The 18,565-nt window shown below is 50.9% G+C and overlaps 1 protein-coding gene across 9 annotated transcripts in view; it reads right to left on the bottom strand.

The window, feature by feature from the left end:
• Window positions 1–18,565, bottom strand: part of KDM2B (lysine demethylase 2B) — a 93,868-nt gene that overhangs the window by 39,415 nt on the left and 35,888 nt on the right. For all 9 annotated transcript variants that reach the window (XM_045585573.1, XM_036448910.2, XM_045585572.1 and 6 more), the window contains 4 exons: window positions 17,103–17,218; window positions 10,663–10,789; window positions 7,689–8,179; window positions 4,385–4,471 (listed from right to left, as the gene is read on the bottom strand). In XM_045585573.1, the coding sequence (XP_045441529.1) occupies window positions 4,385–4,471; window positions 7,689–8,179; window positions 10,663–10,789; window positions 17,103–17,218 (821 nt within the window). The remainder of the gene's footprint in view (window positions 1–4,384; window positions 4,472–7,688; window positions 8,180–10,662; window positions 10,790–17,102; window positions 17,219–18,565) is intronic.

The following is an 18,565-nucleotide window of genomic DNA, read 5'->3' as shown; positions in this document are numbered from 1 at the left end:
CTAAAAAACAAACAAAAAGAAAGCTTAGGGGAAGGGGGTACAAAAATTATCTAACATTAGATTATGGTGATGGCTTGTACAACTCTTTAAACATTTTCAACATACTAAAAACAGCTCATTGTGCACTTTTAGTGGGAGAACTGTATGGTATGGAATTACATTTGTTTTATTAAAAAAATGACAGGTGCCGAAACCGGTTTGGCTCAGTGGTAGAGTGTCGGTCTGCGGACTGAAAGGTCCCAGGTTCGATTCCGGTCAGGGGCACATCCCCGGTAGGGGGTGTGCAAGAAGCAGCTGGTCGATGTTTCTCTCTCATCGACATTTCTAGCTCTCTATCTCTCTCCCTTCCTCTCTGTAAAAAATCAATAAAATATATTTAAAAAAAAAAATGACAGGTACCCCATAAGTGTTGCTGAATGTCAAAGGTTATTCCTTCTCCCTTTTACTCACTCTTTCCCAGATGCCTAAGGGCTCCAACTTTTCCCATCCAGGCCCAACTTGGGTATAGGCCAGTGCTTATAATCGATCCTCCTCGGGGTAAGGGACCTCCTGGGATAATGGCTACTCCCTCCAGAAGCAGCTTGCTGTTTTCAGGCCTCTGGAGGAAAGAGGGCAGAGGTTCGACTGTGTGTGTGTGTGTTTGTTTTTAAATGCCTCTATGGCCCTGAGGAGTGGGCTGAGGGTCTCAGGCACAGACGACAGGGACATCTGTAGTCCTGCCGTGACTTCCCCTGTGGACCTCTCATGGGCTGTGAGATGACGGTGGGGAATGGTGAGTTTGTTTCTCTAACAGCCCACGTTCTGCAAACCCTACTCCTTCCCCGGGAGGCAGTGAGGCAAAGCCACGGCTTCCTCTTCAGGTTCAGCGCAGCTGTGGGGCCTGGCGGGGTTGTTTCAAGGTGCAAGGTCTGCAAGAACAGTTTGTGGTCTGCTAAATGGCATTTATATTTATTGCCCACGTCAGGGAAAGCCAATTTTAAAACCCTACAACGCTTTCACGGACTGGGGACACAAAGGCAGAAGTCAGGGAGGCGAATCCTCTTCCATTCCCATTGCCTCCTACATTCCCACTAAGCTTCAGGGTATGAGAATCCAATACCCACAAGGAATGAGTGCCCTTTTCCCTAGTGTAGGGGTGTCGAACTCAATCAGAGAAGGGGCCAAAATCTAAAATCCAGCCTAAATCGCGGGCCGAATGGTTTACTGAACAGTCATAAACTGTCATTGTGATGGAAACGCAGCAGAGTGCAGTGATGACAGCGCGGTGCGGGCCACATTGCAAGGCCTGGCGGGACGGATTTGGCCCGCAGGCCTTGTGTTAGACACATGTGCCCTAGTGGATCCACATTTAGGAATGAATACACCCTAAGGGGATAAACAAAGGTAAGAAGAATAACCTAGAACAGAATAACCTAACTGTCCAATAGAAACAGAATGGGAGCCACATACGGATTTTAAACTTTTTTGTAGCCACATTTAAACAGGTAGGAAGAGCCCTGGCTGGTGCGGGCCAATTGGTTGGGTGTCTTCCTAGGTACCGAAAGTTGACGCTTCAATTCCCAATCAGGGCACATGCCCAGGTTGTGGGTCCGATCCCTAGAGGGGAGTATGCAAGAGGCAACCAATCAATGACTCTGTGTCATCATTCATGTTTCTCTCTCCCTTCTTCTTTTCTTTTCTTTTTTTTTTTTAAATATATTTTATTGATTTTCTACAGAGAGGAGGAGAGAGGGATAAAGAGCTAGAAACATCGATGAGAGAGAAACATCAACCAGCTGCCTCTTGCACACCCCCTACCGGGAATGTGCCCGCAACTGATGTACATGCCCTTGACCAGAATCGAACCTGGGACCTTTCAGTCCGTAGACCAACGCTCTACCACTGAGCCAAACCGGTTTCGGCTCTCCCTTCTTCTTTCTAAAATCAACAAGCATGTCCTTCGGTGAGGATTTTTAAAAAATACAGTACCCCCAGTACATTTGAGATGAATAATGAATAATCTTTTTTAGCATAAGTATATTCCATGTAATGCATAGGATATACTTATATTAGAAATTTTATTTGTTGTTTATCTGAAAATCATATTTAAATGGGCATCTTTTAAAAATATATATTTCTATTGATTTCAGAGAAGAAAGGAGAGGGAGATAGAAACATCAATGATGCAAGAGAACCACCAATCGGCTGCCTCCTGCAGGCCACCCACTGGGGATCAAGCCGGCAACTCAGGCATGTGCCCTTGGCCAGAATCGAACCAGGGACCCTTTAGTCCGCAGGCCAACACTCTACTCAATGAGTCAAATCAGTGGTCAGCAAACTCATTAGTCAACAGAGCCAAATATCAACAGTACAACGATTGAAATTTCTTTTGAGAGCCACATTTTTAAAACTTAAATGCCTTCTAACGCCACTTCTTCAAAATAAACTCGCCCAGGCCGTGGAATTTGTGGAAGAGCCACACTCATGGGGCCAAAGAGCCGCATGTGGCTCAGGAGCTGCAGTTTGCCGACCACTGGGCTAGAGCTAAATAGGCATCTTTTTAAAAAATCTGGCAACCGTAATTTCAATAAGCAATCACATGAAAAATAAATTAATGAGATATTTTGCACTGTCCTTTTTTTGGGATAAACCATTAAAATCTGTGGTGTATTTACCCTTACTGGTACAGCACTGCTCACCGTATTTCGAGTGCTCAACAGTCACATACAGCTTAATAGCTACCATTTAGGAAAGCGCAGATCTAGAATGTTACTCTCAGTGATTTATAGAAGGGCAAAAAAAATTTTTTTAAATAAATCAGAAATTAGCAAAATACCCATCAAGGAGAAAGTTGCTAAAGTTACAACTAATATTTGGAGAGCCCTAACCATCGGTAGGTCAGTCCTTGTCCTAAGGACTTTGTGTGCATCACCTCATTTAGTCCTCACCGCAACCATTCAGACTATATGGTGTAACCCTTTTTTACAAATAAGGAAGGTAAGGATCTGGGAGGTTATATAACTTGCTCAAGAAAGTAGTGGAGCCAAAACCGGTTTGGCTCAGTGGATAGAGTGTCGGCCTGAGGACTGAAAGGTCCCAGGTTCAATTCCGGCCACGGGCATATACCTTGGTTGTGGGCACATCCTCAGTAGGGGCTGTGCAAGAGGCAGCTGATTGATGTTTCTCTCTCATTGATGTTTTATATATATATATATATATATATATATATATATATATATATATATATATATAGTAGTGGAGCTGAGTGCAGACAGACTGATGGTAGATGGATGGATACATATGAATCCCAGCCCAACACAGCCTTCAGGAGTCACACCCAAACCTGACTGGTTTCCTCTGGATGGCGGACGTCGAGGTGGGGACTAAATAAGACAAGGGAGGTAGAGGATGAGGCAGAGCAACCTGCTACCCAAAACTTCTAGAGATGTCTCTAGTGTTTTTCCAGTGTCTTTTTTTCTTTTTCTTTCTCTTTTTTAAAATATATTTTATTGATTTTTACAGAGAGGAAGGGAAAGGGATAGAGAGTTAGAAACATCAATGAGAAACATCCATCAGCTGCCTCCTACGCACCCTCCACTGGGGATGTGCCCGCAACCAAGGTACATGCTTTTGACCGGAATCGAACCTGGGACCCCTCAGTCCACAGGCCGAAGCTCTATCCACTGAGCCAAACCACTTATGGTTCTTTTTCTTTAATCCTCACCCAAGGATATTTTCCCATTGATTTTTAGAGAGTGGAATGGAGTGGGAGAGACAGAGGGAAAGAAACATCGACGTGAGAGACACATGGATTGGTTGCCTCCCGCACTTGCCCCTACCGGAGCTGGCCTAGATCAAGCCTGCAGACCAAGTACATGCCTTTGACCAGAATTGAACCCAAGACTCTTTAGTGCGTGGACGGATGCTCAATGCACTGAGCTAAACCGGCTAGAGCTCTTCCCAGTATCTTTATCCTTGGCTATTTGGTTAGACTTTTTTACAGTAAGCATCCATCCATTTCACAAAAAGAAAAAAAGTCACTTTCAAAAGATGAGAAAACTGCACGAAGCAGCTGGAAGAAAAGAAAGCAGAGGTGAAGGCGGGGAGGGGGAGGGAGAGAGAGAAAGAAAAAAGGGAAGAAGAAAACTGACGGCAGGGAAAGGTGAGGCACCACTTGGCCCCAGTTTCCTGAGTGACCACCAGGAGGCACTGCCTGCAGTTCTCTCGCCAGGGAGAAGGATCTCTTTCGAAAACCAAACACGGGCAAAGGAACAAATCACTACAACCATCTTACCTGGAGTGCCCTCTCCCAGGAATCCCCCCTGAAAACGTCAACATTCACCACACAGATGTGAAAGGCCGTGGACGTGGTCCCCCAGCGCCCGGCGCCCTGCGTCTTTCTTACCTTTGGAGTCTTCTTCGGCCAGGTGACCACGGGGACCCCGGTGATGGCCAGACTGGGGTCGTCGTCAGCATGCTCCTTCAGGACATTCTGTAGACAAACACAGAAGCCGTATTAGCCCAGGGTAGGGGGGGGGGGGACTTCTGCGGGGCAGCTGGAGGCCAGACCTAAGCCAGTTAGAAGCACCCCGGGAGCTCTGCACAAAGCCCACCACCACCCCACCACCCACACGCTCAGGAGAAACTCAGTCCACGCCACTAACGTGTGAATGCCACTTGTCAATGTCCTGGTTCACTGCTGTCTCCTCAAAGCCTCACACAATGACTAGCCTATAGTAAGCGTCCAGTAAACAACTGAAAATAAATACACAAAGCCACAAGTTCCCCAAAGAGGGACTTTCTACAAAATGCCTGACCAACAAGCCTCAAGTCTGTCCAAGTCAATAAAAACAGGGGAAGTCTGAGAACGGTCACAGCCAAGAGGAGCCTAAGGAGACAGAAGAGGAGACGTAGGATGGTGTCCTGGGCAGAATCCCGAACCCATAAAGGCCAGAGGTAAAAACCGAGGAGATGTGAACAAATTAGAGACCTCAGTTATAACAGTGTATCAACACTGGCTCATTAATTATAACAAATGCACTGTAAGATGTTAACAACAGGGGGACCTGGGTATGTGCAAAGGTATATGGAAACTGTACTATCTGCTGAATTTTTCTATAAATCTAAAACATAAAGTTGATTGGTAGAAAATAGTTTTTAAAATGCCTATTAGATAGTAACAGTTACAATAAAGTGAAATAGAATGTGTAGGGTACCAATTTCTCTACCATGTACATATTTATTTTTTAAAATATATTTTACTGATTTTTTACAGAGAGGAAGGGAGAGGGATAGAGAGCTAGAAACATCTATGAGAGAGAAACATCGATCAGCTGCCTCCTGCACACCTCCTACTGGGGATGTGCCCGCAACCAAGGCATAGTCCACAGGCCAACGCTCTATCCACTGAGCCAGACCGGTCAAGGCAAGATTAGGGATTCTTAACCTGGGGTCCAGGAGCAGGCTCAGGTGTCCAAGACCCCCTGACATTGCATGCAAAATTTTGTGTGTATAAGTAGATTTTCCTAAAAATCTCAAGAGAGGCCAGCAACCTCTAAAAAAGTCAAGAGTCAATGAAAAAAACCATTAGCAAGGAAAGATTTGCTTTACAGAAATACTCACCATAGAGTTCTCTTACTCGACAATTTCCCTGAGTTATAAAACTTGAATGTCACAACACCTGTAGATGTACCTGCTCTATCAACGTGAAATGTACCTGGATTAGTGATTCCGTACACTGGCCTCCTCTGCTGGTGGTATCTGTCAGACTCCCTGATGTGGGCCCCACATCTCACTTCTGCTAGACCCCTGGTCACTGAGCACCGAGGGGAGGACAGTCTTAATATTTCTATATCCCACAGCTTCACACAATGTGTCCTCAATGAATAACTGAACTAACTAACAAACCCTGGGCAGAGTTTGCAGACATCAAAAAAGAGACTTAAATTCCGTTTCAAATCCCAGCAGGCAGCTGGATTTTCTTGGGAATCAGACATTGGAGAAGGAAGCAAAGCTAAGGGAGTTCCCGGAGTATGCCCACACAGGAGTTCTGGAGGCATTCCCGCCTCCTCACCCTGCTCTGTCACCTCAGCATGTCCCTTAACGTTTCTGAAACTACTTCCTCATCCTGTAAGGGCAGATGGTAAGGGCAACTACCACTTGCCCAGCCCTGGTACCTGACAAGGAGTAAGCTTTCCACAAACGTTAGGATTATGAGGACAACAGGACAAGGCTGCCCAGCGCATTTCCTTTTTCGTAAACACCTGGTCGTCAGCACTCTGCCTCTTGCAGCCCTCCCCATCAAGAGGACTCCTATGCATCCTCAAAGCCCAGCTCAAATGCCCTCTGCATAACTGTCCCAGAGCCCTGACCAGCTCCCATGCTCTAGGTTAGGGGTGTCGAACTCAATCAGAGAAGGGGCCAAAATCTAAAATGCAGCCTAAATCGCGGGCCGAATGGTTTACTGAACAGTCATAAACTGTCATTGTGATGGAAACGCAGCGGAGTGCAGTGATGACAGCGCGGTGCGGGCCACATTGCAAGGCCTGGCGGGACGGATTTGGCCCGCGGGCCTTGTGTTTGACACATGTGCTCTAGGTAAACACAACATGCTCAGTGGCACTTCATTCTCTGTCTCCTGATTTCTATTTAATATATATTCTATTGATTATTTACAGAGAGGAAGGGAGAGGGATAGAGTTAGAAACATCGATGAGAGAGATACATCGATCAGCTGCCTCCTGCACACCCCCCACTGGGGATGTGCCTGCAATCAAGGTACATGCTCTTGACCAGAATCAAACCTGGGACCCTTCAGTCTGCAGGCCAACGCTCTATCCACCGAGCCAAACCAGCCAGGGATGTCTCCTGGTTTCTTTACCTGCCTGCTTTCCTGCTAAACAGTGAATCACCCAAGGTCAGTGACTATGACCCTCTTCTTTCTGTTCCCAATGGGTAGCACAGCTCAATGAAAGCTGGATCAATAGTCAGGCTTTAGTTGGAGAAGTCTGGACCCCGGGTGGCCATGTGGCCCACATCAGCTGGCCACCTTGAGGCGAGCCAGGATGTACAACCTGCTCATGGGAAAGGGATGCGTGTTCCAGAGGAAGCCAACCCAGAACACACAAGTCTCCCCGAGCAGGATGGCGGATCCGTCCCCAAAACCAACACGTGATGCACCCATCGGGACTACTGTTGGCAAACCCTCACATGTCAACAAGTACAAGAAAGAACTCACTGTCAACCACCAAGCCATCTTCCTCCAGATTCCCATAGATCCCCATGGTGGCCTCCACTGGGCCACTTGGGTGAGCCTCCTCGGACCAGAGGCCCCTCTCTAGGCATGGGTGTGCCCCGAGAAGGTCTGCTCCCAGCCAGCCTGGGCTGAGTTGCCCTCCAAGACCTATGTTTTGCTTTTGTTTTTTGTTTTATTTTTTTAATATATTTTATTGATTTTCTTACAGAGAGGAAGAGAGAGGGATAGAGAGCTAGAAACATCGATGAGAGAGAATCATCGATCAGCACACCCCGTACCGGGGATGTGCCCGCAACCAAGGTACATGCCCTTGACCGGAATCGAACCCGGGACCCTTCAGTCCGCAGGCCGACGCTCTATCCACTGAGCCAAACCGGTTTCGGCAAGACCTATGTCTTGAACAGAACCTTCCAAGCCCTCGCCTCCACAGCCCCCGACGTGGCTCCCTGCCCACCTTCACGCCCTCCAGGAGGGCCTGGGGGTCCTCGATGCCCTCGGGGACGCACTTCTTGTGTTCCGGGAGGGACTCCAGTTTCTCCACCAGCGCTTTCAAGCCCTTCAGCTCAAACTCGGTGAGGTGGGTCCACTTGGCAGAGACCTCGGTGGTGGGCGAGCCCGTGGGCGCCCTCGGGTGGTCTGCGGGCATCGTCGCGGACTTGACGCTCTCCTCGGACTCATTAGACAGAGTCCTCCGGAGGAACCGCAGGGCAGGTGCTTTAGGCTTCTTCCCGGGGGGCTCCTGGTCCTCAGAGGGGATGCTGGTGGGTGAGGCAGGGCCATCGGCAGGTGGCTGGGGCACCTTCTCTGCACCTTCTTCTTCCTCCTCTTCCTCCTCCTCCTCCTCCTCCTTCTCCTCCTCCTGGAGCTGCTGCTCACAAGACTCCTCCTCCATTTCCGGCCAGGAATCGGATGAGAAGCCGTCTATGCTGGGCTTTCTTGGGGCATCTACAGGGGAGGGGGGGGGGGTGAAGGGATCACAAAGGAAGACTGAGATGAACACCCTAGGTTCAATGCTGAAAGTCATGTGACCCCCAATCCCTTGCCTCCCCTCCCCCTTACCCCCTTTAACCTGGAGATCGAGCTTTTCTGAAGAGTTCTAACAGTCTACGCCTCCCTCACTTCTAGAAAGGTTGGGGTCAGTCAGACACAGGCTCAAATACCAGCTCAGCTACCTCCAGTCATGTGCACCCACACAAGATGCTTCACCTCTCTGGTATTTTATTTTATTTTTTACCACATCTTTTTTTTTTTTAATATATTTTATTGATTTTTTTATAGAGAGGAAGAGAGAGGGATAGAGAGTTAGAAAGATGGATGAGAGAGAGTCATCAATGAGCTGCCTCTCGCACACTCCCCTACTGGGGATGTGCCTGCAACCAAGGTACATGCCTTGACCAGAATTGAACCCGGGACCTTTCAGTCCGCAGGCTGACACTCTATCCACTGAGCCAAACTGGTTTTGGCTGGCATTTTATTTTTTTAACATATAAAAATAACATAAAAGAGCATATATGATGTAGGTTCCCATTCATTGGAATGTCCAGACAGTGGGAAAATTCATACATGAGGCCCAGTGCATGAATTCGTGCATGGGTGGGGTCCGGCCAGCCTGGCCAGGGGGAGGGGACATGGGCGGTTGGCCGGCCTGCCTGCCGGTCGAAGGGACAATTTGCATATTAGCCTTTATGATATAGAATTATACAGGATAAACACTGAGGTCCTCCAAAGGTCTGTTGTGAGGATTAAGTAAGGCCTCACAGAGCACGTCTCCTGGCACACAGCTGGCATTTGATCAATGAGGTGTGTCTCCCTAACACCCCCTCTTCTCCTTGGTTGAGGGACTGGAGAGGCGGGGGAAACCGTGGCAAGAAAATTTAAGAAAAAAAGTGGGCACCGATGACCCCAAACTCTGGCTCAAGATTGCCTCTCAGAATCAGGAATGTTCTTCTCCGACCCTCATGCGACTCTCACTCCCTGGCCAGGGAGTGCCACCAAAATCCAGCCTCTGGTTCCCGCACACCAGCTCTCACGCTATTTCAAAATCATTTCCATCTCCGGCCCGGCTGGAGACTCGAGAGAGAGAGGGTTGCAGGGTTTGGGCATTTTTCACACCTGAATATGGTATCATCTGACAGGAACGTAACTCAAAACAGACCCCCACCCCACCCCCACTCCCGACAAAACTGAGTTTTCAGAAGGCAAAGGAGCACTTGCCAATAAAACCCCGGCAGAAACATGTTCCCGATCCTATGCCCACCTGAAACCCACCCCCAAGGGCACTAAGGATGGGAGTCAAGGGAAGGAAGGAGGTTTGATGACGGAGGAAAAAAGAACCTAAAAATCCTGGAGACAGCAGGAGCAATCATGCGGCCCCATCGCATTTTTCTTTCCCGTGGTGAGAAAGATGCAGTCACCAATCAGCATGGATTCTCTCTGGTATTCCTGAGTGAGGTAGGACCTCTAGGTCACACAGTACACGGAGGCACAGAGGATCCGCATCCAATAAAACTCTGCAGCAGCAGAGACCAGTTTGGCTCAGTGGATAGAGCGTCAGCCTGCGGACTGAAAGGTCACAGGTTTGATTCCGGTCAAGGGCATGTACCTTGGTTGCGGGCACATCCCCAGTAGGGGGTGTGCAGGAGGCAGCTGATCAATGATTCTCCCTCATCGATGTTTCTAACTCTCTAGACCTCTCGCTTCCTCTCTGTAAAAAATCAATAAAATATATTAAAACAAAAACAAAACCTCTGCAGCAGTGACAGCTCAAAGGCAAAGGGGAAAGAGCAGGCTGTCATAGCTAGGTGCAGCTTTGGGGCAGGCATCTGTGAGTCAGGATACAAGGACTGAGTATTTTTTTTGAGGGGGGTCTCTTTAAGGAACAGCAGCGGGGCACGGCACTACAGCTGCTGCTGAGAACCACCCACTGTTCCGCCAGGCTTGTGCTTCCAGTCCTGGTCACCCGTCCGTCCCGCTGGCTCAAAGCCGGCCCGGGATTTGGGGGACTGGCTGCATCTCATGGGCCTGCTCTCATGTAGACAAAAACCCAGCCCCCGGGGCACAGGGAGTCGGACAGTCAGGTGGTAGCTACTGAGGATTAAAAGGTACAGGGATGCTTAGTTCCTCGGGGATCTGGCTTCGGCAGCCACGCCCAGGACTGGCCCCGTCCCACATCGGCACAGTCACCAGCCGACCTGGAGGCCATCCATGGGACTCGGCTGGGGTCGTAATTTCATGGACGCGGCATTCCAGGTGGGAATCTGACCAGGATGGCTTCCCAGCCGAGGTGTCTCTGAGGAATCTGCCCGACACTCTGGCTCAAGAGATTTTCCCGGAACCCAAAGACTCTCAAGGGCCCCCCCACCCAAAAAAAAAAATGGTTTCTGGCCCAGCCAGAGCGGTCAAGGCGGTTGGCCCCGTGGTCCACTCACCAATCAGCATGGATTCTCTCTGGTATTCCTGAGTGAGGTAAGACCTCTGGGTCACACAGTACACGTATCTCTCCAAGACATACCAGCACATCTCATAGTAGAAGGGGTAGCGGAATTTGGACTGCACCTGGGAACAAAGACCGGGAGGGGGGGGAGTGGAGGTCAGTTTCTGGAGGGCAAGGGGAAAAGGAGGGAGAGAATTGAGGGGGTGAGGGCTCCTAGGGGGGCGAGTTTTTAATTTTCATCATCATGATAGCAAGAGCACAAATGGTGTGAGGAAAACATGGGGAGGCGCTGGATGGAGGAAGGTCCCGGCAGCATGCACGAATGAGAGGGACGAGGGGAGGAAAAGGCCTGGGCGTGAGCATTGCAAGGTTCCTCGAGCTGCGCGCCCCCGGATGGATGGGGTCGGCTTTGTGCTTTGTGCGTTGGCAAACAGAATTGTCCCCTGACCTGCTGAGGAGGGTGCGGGCGCCCACAAATGCGAGCCGCTGCCTGACTCCAGCTACAACAGAAACGGGCTCCTGTCATTCTTCTTTTAATCTTTTTTATCTTGCGCAGACTCTGCTATCCCACCCTCCCCTGAAAACCAGAAGTCAATGCCCAAACCTCACCCAAGTCCATGTGCAGACAGGCTACCTATCAAGCAGCTCCTGCACTCGAGGAAATGCCACACCAGGAGGACCAATGAGGATGGAGGGGTGTGGCCCCTGGGGGCAGGGCCCACCTCCTGCTCCTTCACCTTCATCACCACCACCACCACCACCACCACCACCACCAGCACCTGCATTCCCAGGCAACTCCCTTGGACACAAGTTCCTGGACACACCCCAGGTCTGGAGCAGGAATTTAGACAAGAGATCCCTTTTTGGCCGTTTCTTATAGGGGCCGAAGGACAGGTGGTGACAGCTTTGTGTATCAGAACTATGAAAAGGCCTGGAACCCAGGGGCATGCCGATGGGTGGTAGCACGCAGCGTCTATATGGGTGAGATTGCAGCGAAAGACGGGAAGCAAGCAATGCCACAGATGAACCTTGCGGAAACTGCATTCTGAGTGGGCGAGGGAGGACTGCTTTGTTTTTCTCCGGGAGAAAAACAAAAATTTTAAGATACTTCCACCCATTCTCCTGTTTTAGCTTTTCAAATCCTGAGGCCTGGGAGTTCTCAATGCCCTGAAATACCTGTGGGACCTGACCTCCTGCGACTCTACTATAAGAGGAAGGGCTGGGGCCCGCAGGTGACAACGGCCCTCCAGGGAAGCAAGCAATACCACAGATGAACCTTCCGGAAACTGCATCCTGAGCGGGCGAGGGAGGACTCACAGTGTGGGAGGGTGGTCCCTCTCCCATCTCTGGGTGCTCTTCCCCAGGCTGTACACAGACCCTGCACGTCCACACTCACTGCTGACCTGCCTGCCTGCCCTCTCACCAAGGGTGTGTCCGCCCCAAGAGACCTCTCCACCTCTTCGGCCCAGGGAGCTGGATGTTAATTAAGCCGAGTGTACTCTCCTAACGTTCTCTGCTGACAATCAGCGGGCCACATCCTCCGTGTGGGACAAAAACCAGGCCCACCACATGCCCTTCAACACCACGTTCCTGCCTCTCTCACAGTGCCCGCTGGGAAGGGCCCCAGCCCAGCTCTCAGCTCCTCATCCAGGCCCCGCGGGTTCAGTTTCCAGACGCAAGGCCCTTTTCCCATATTTGGGGCCTCACCTCTCCCATCTGTGTATTGGGTCCATTTGACCTCCCTGCCTCTGGTGGATGGTAAGCTTTGGAATGAGATTCTGGCTGCCGCATGCTTTTGAGCTCCTGGGTGGAGGGGTGAGGGGGGATGCATGGCGTTGGGAACATCATCTAGCGGTTTCCTTGGCTCCAGCTACTTTCCCAAGAGGCCGGTTTTATTGCTGGAATAGTATGCAGCTAATGACTTTTTTTCCAGTCACCAGATCAGAGTCCTCGGGAGTTTAAAAAGGAGAGAGGCCCTCCCGCCTGAGGCAGTTCCTGACCTCCTGGGAAGCAGGATTTGGGCGTCTCAGCCCCACCCGGACTCCAGAACAAAGGCCAACCGATTTGGAAACAAATTGCCAATTCCTAGAGCGGAGGACAGACTGGCCCTCCTCTCCCCAGACCCTCACTCACATCTCCTGATTTTAGACTCCTTCGGTAAAACTCCTAAGGTGCTTTTTCTTTTCAAATTTGGGGAGATCACCTGAGCCATTCTGCATTAACGGGCACCATGGCACCAGAGAATCTTTGTAGTTTGGGGGTGGGGGGGGTGTTTTTTTTTTATTGTATGTCAGCAGAGGAAGGTAAGACTCCCCTCATTGTTGCTGAGCCCAAGAGAAACCAGCTGGGTGGTGGAAACAAATGCTGATGAAGAAATAAAATTCTTTTCATTTTGTTTCCTTCCTTTCTTTCTTTCTTTCTTTTCTTTTTTTTTTTTTTCCTCCAAGAGAGCACCACAGGAAACAAAATTGGCAAAGAATTGACTTACAAACGGGTTGTCGCCTTCCACCCTTCGCCTTCAAAAGGTTCCAGCCACATGCCTGGGAACATTAAACACACGATTGCTCAACATTAATTGCTGACAAAAATCGGCGCCTCGTCCAGTTGAGCTGTTCACCAAAAGGCAAGGCGGCCGGTCAGAAAGCACAAGATGCTCCCTGCCTGCGGGGTCGCCCAGGTGTTGGCGGGCCTCCAGGGGCAGGTCTGAGGTCCCAGAGGCCCAGTGGAGTGTCACCAGGCCCCAGCCCTTCCTCTCACAGCGGAGTGACCACAGGAGGTCAGGTCCACAGGTATTTCAGGGCATCGAGAACTCCCAGGCCTCAGGATTTGTAAAGCTAAAACAGGAGGGTAGGTGCCAGTATCTTAAAAATTTTGTTTTTCTCCTGGGGAAAAAAAAAAAAAAAAAAGGCAAGGGGGGGGGGGGGAGAGGGAGAAACCCAATGGTAGGAGAAAGGTGAGAGGAAGGGTAAATTATTGGTAATTTCCAAAGAGATTCACTGGCTGAGAGGAATTGGGGCATGCGGGTATTACCTTTCCTGAGAAGGCTGCTTTCACTAGAATCATTAGGGGAAAGAAAAAAAAAAAAAGGTAAATAAAGGAGAGATGGCAGTTTAAGGATCGTTGGGACCATCCCTACTGGGGTTAAAAATACGTAGTGCTCCTTGGTGTTGAGATGTTATCTTCAAATAATAAACATGCAACCCATCCATTCTTTGGTGTCTTTCCACCCCTCTGCATGTTTTTAGAAGGAGAGGAGGAAGATCTATTCTCCAAAGGGGGCAAGAAATGGAAGCCCAGCCGAAACCGGTTTGGCTCAGTGGATAGAGCGTCGGCCTGCGGACTGAAGGGTCCTGGGTTCAATTCTGGTCAGGGGCATGTATCTTGGTTGCGGGCGCATCCCCAGTGGGTGGTGTGCAGGAGGCAGCTGATCGATGATTCTCTCTCATTGATGTTTCTAGCTTTCTGTCACTCTCTCTTTCTCTCTGTGAAAAAGCAATAAAATATATTCAAAAAAAAAAAAAAAAGAAAGAAAGAAATGGAAGCCCACCAGTCTCAGACACCTGTCTGTGCTTGTCTTCGGGGCCCCAGGTAAAACCTATCATCCAGCCCAGAAAAAATTTAAATTGTGAGAGCAAGTCACGGCTCCTTAGAGGAGAATCATGAGGTTCCCCTGGTCGGGTTGGGAGGGGAGGGGTCCCCCACCCAGGGCCACAGAAGGCAAATTCTTTTTCTAAGACAAACATCGTGAGGCTCGGAGACGGACCATGTCCTGTGTCCCCGCCCCCCTATATTTGGTTTCCAAGCAAAGCCATGTTTTAGGGCTCCTGAAAACTATTTTTAAATGGCCGCGACCTCCTTCAGCAGCTCCCAGTGACAGAGAGAATGAAGCTGTAGCGAGCTGACAAGGAGCCCTGGCACTTTTCCTGGGATCCCGAGCTCTCTCCCCAGCATCCTTTGTCTCCCTTCGCTCCGAAGACGTGAACAATGGGGCCTCGTCGACAAGCCCTCACCAAGGACCAGAAATCAAAGCAGACGGAACAGCTTGCCCACCAGCCCCGCCGCCGCTGCCCATCAACCCGTGTGGAGGAAGCCAGATGGGTACCCACTCACGTGACAGGGATGGCGGGCCCTGGGGGCAAGGACCCTGCCACGCTCATCTGGAAGTGGGTGTGATATCCCACAGGCACTCAGGGTTCAGCTCCATTATCCTTCCCCCACCCCCAACCTCCTGCCGAGTAAGGGGGGGGGGGGGAGGGGGGACCTGGGCTCCCCAGGGGATGACAAGGCCCAAATCCAGGGGCTGAAGCTTTTAGAAATCCGAGCCTGGGAAGTCATGAGCCTGACTTCTCGTTCTAGATTTTTCCCTTTCCACCCCACACTTCCTAGTCTGCGCACCAACAAGCTGGCCCATTCTTCGGAACCAGTCCAAGAATAGTTGGCCAGAGCTCCCCAGACAGCACTTGGTTCAGATCCTGAGATGACCACTCGCACCCAAATGGAGGCTTTACCACAGAAGGACAACCTCCAGCCCAGCGCTGGGCTGGGCTGGCCACCCCCAGACCCAATAAGGGGTGTTGGGCAGGCAGCAGAGAAGAAAGGCAGATCTGGGCCTCCCAGGCAGCAAACCTCCTGTCTGAAGATGCGTCCTCTTCTTTTTTTTCTTTTTTCTTTTTTAATATATTTTATTGATTTTTTACAGAGAGGAAGGGGGAGGGATAGAGAGTTAGAAACATTGATGAGAGAAATATCGATCAGCTGCTTCCTGCGCACCCCCCACTGGGGATGTGCCTACAACCAAGGTACATGCCCTTGACCGAAATCAAAACCGGGACTTTCAGTCTGCAGGCCGACGCTCTATCCACTGAGCCAAACCGGTTAGGGAACGTCCTCTCCTTTTTGTGCACCTGGCCACTACCGGTGGCTAACGAGATCCCTGGGAAACCTCTGCATGGGGTCCCTCAATGTCAGGGACTAAAAAGGTCAGATACACAGACAGTGGCTAAACCTTCCACTCATCTATGCGATTCCATGCAGATCGAGGTCAGAAAGCAAGTCAGAGAGAGAAAGGAATCCTGGGCCCATACCTCCTGCCTCTATAACATGTTTCTTTAGGTTTCACGCATCTTTGGGGCAAAAAAGTCATCTCTGTGGCAAAGCCAGGAAGACATCGCATGTATGGTCCGTCCCTCCAGGGGCGTATTATTCAACCGTGAAAAGGAATCGAGCGCTGACACAATATCGCTGAAGCTTCTAGTCACCACGCTGAGTGAGAGAAGCCAGATGCAAAAGGCCACACCATTATGATTCCATTTATACAGAATGTCCAGAACCGGCGAATCCACAGAGACAGAAAGCAGATTAGCGATTGCCAGAGGCTGGGGGAGGGGGAACAGGGAGCTACTGCTCATGGGGACTGGGCTTCTTTTGGGGGTGATGAATGTCCTGGAACTAGACGCTGGTGATGGCTGCATAATCTTATGAATGTGCGAAATGCCACTGAACTGTGCACTTTAAATGGTGAAATTTAAATGTGAATTCTCTCAGTAAAGAACAGAAGAGAAATAGCTGAATAACTATAGTAATAATTTTTTTTAAAAGACCAAAAATGAGCCCTTTTTGCCCCCGTTTCCCACCCTCGGACCTGTTTCAAATGCTTGAGGACACTTGGTCAAGTTCCGGCACAGGAAAGAGAGCGCCCGCCAGGCCCTGGGGAGGTGGGGGTTGGAGAGATGGGGGGAGGTGGGGGTTGGAGAGATGGGGGAGGTGGGGGTTGGAGAAATGGGGGGGAAGTGGGGGTTGGAGAGATGGGGGGAGGAGGTGGGGGTTGGAGAGATGGGGGGGAGGTGGGGGTTGGAGAGATGGGGGGGAGGTGGGGGTTGGAGAGTTGGGGGGGGAGGTGGGGTTGGGGATAAAAGGAATCCATATCTGAGACACCATCACCATCACTATCAAAGGGAGTTAGGGATCCCCCTCCCCCAGTGGATACTGAGACAGATCTCAGAGGCAGCATCTGGGGGAATCACAGACACTGGCTTCCTCAGGCTCCACATCACATGTGGGGCTCCCTGCAAACCACATCAACCACCACCATGAAATCCCCCCGCTCCCTCCGATCCCTTCTCCACGTGAGGCGGCGGCGTTGGCAGGCCGCCTGACATGTCACGGTGCTTTCTCAAGAGACACTTCCCCTTAGGCAGGGGGGTTTTGGCTGCCACCAGTTTGGAGGTGAACAGAAACTCCCAGGGCTCCGAGAGAGGCTCCTGTGGGCACCCACCACCCCAAAGAACCAGGACCGAGGCCCGGGGGGAGGCAGGGAGCAGGAGGGAAGAGGCACTGTGGAGGCTTCAGAATGACTTGTCCACACCACATCCTCATTCATCTTGGCAGAGCTCAGGGGCGGGGCACGCCCACCCAGAGAGAAGGAAGCCACCTTACCCGTGTTCTGTCCTCGATCTCATAAATCCGCAGCTGCATGGGCACGTTAAAGCTATGCAGGATGTTTCCGCCGAACACCAGAGAGTCTACCGGGGTGTAGACTGCATGGATCCAGCCTGGGGGTGGGGGGAAGAGAAGGTCAGTCGCCAGGCCCACCTGTGGCAGTGTGTAGACGGGCCCAGGTGAGCTCCCAGGGTGAAGATGAAGGATGCTCAGGCCTGCCTGATGCAGACAGCCGGACTCAGGCCTGCCGCCAGCTGGACCACGGCGGACAGTGACGCTGGCTAGCTCAGGTTGGGTGGGAGGCAGCTGTAGGCCAGCCCCCACCTGCTGAGGACCTTGATGACAAAGGCTTCCTCCTGCTGATTCGGACCTGGCTGCAGCAGCCAACAGAGACGCAGGCCCTCCCCCATGCTCAGATGTCCTTGAGCCTCTTCCTGGACATCCCAGGGGCCGCCAGTCTCAGGTGGGGTCGCCAAGGATTGCTCGGGGCCACAACTAAGAAGTGACATCTAGCCAGGGTGGCAGGACCCAGACCCTTTTCTCTGCCCGATCCCACCTTCTGCCATCAAAACCCTCGAAGGCCCAGAGCTCCTAGCCCAAAGCCTGGCTCAGTAAACAGGAAATGCTAACTGAGTGCTTCCCTGGACCAGGCACCATCTAAGGGCCTAATAGGGTTGAACTCATTTAATTCCCGCAAAATCTCAAAAAAGTATATATATTATATTCACCCCCAATCTACAGATGAGAAGACTGAGGCAGAGAAAAGAAAAGTCACGCCCTGACCGGTTTGGCTCAGTGGATAGAGCATCAGCCTATAGACTCAAGGGTCCCAGGTTCGATTCCGGTCAAGGGCATGTACCTTGGTTGCGGGTACATCCCCAGTAGGGGGTGTGCAGGAGGCAGTAGAACGATGTTTCTCTCTCATCGATGTTTCTAATTCTCTATCCCTCTCCCTTCCTCTCTGTAAAAAAAAAAAAAAAAAAAAAATCAATTAAAAAATATATATATTTTTTAAAAAGTCATTTATCATGACTGGAACCCAGGGAGTCAGCCTCCCCTCAGTCCATAGAGGCCAGGGACAAAGCAGGCCCCCAAATTCCGTCAGCGACTCTCGGGCTGGCCAGATTTCACCGTGCTCGCTGCGCCACCCCGTGGCTCCTGGCTACCGCCAGGCACAGCACAGGGCTGGGGGAGAGGTCACACATGACCCACTCCCATGTAGGGATGCTGAGACCGAGGCTGAGAGAAAATGCTGAGTCGGAGGCTGAGAGAAGCTAAGTCGCTTGCTGAATGAAGACACAGCCGGGAAGTGACAGCGCCTCCGCTCCCTAACAGCGCCGCTGCGCTGTCACTGCATCAAAGGCTCAGCTCAGGCCTGCGGGTCCTGGAGACAGGCCTGCGAATGCAGGGGGAGATGGGCGCAGAGGAACAAGACACTCGGGCCCTGAGGACAGGCAGAG

The sequence above is a fragment of the Pipistrellus kuhlii genome, unplaced genomic scaffold, assembly GCF_014108245.1.
Source record: "Pipistrellus kuhlii isolate mPipKuh1 unplaced genomic scaffold, mPipKuh1.p scaffold_m20_p_20, whole genome shotgun sequence".
Classification (NCBI taxonomy): Eukaryota; Metazoa; Chordata; class Mammalia; order Chiroptera; family Vespertilionidae; genus Pipistrellus; species Pipistrellus kuhlii.
This window is presented reverse-complemented; position numbering and strand designations above follow the sequence as displayed.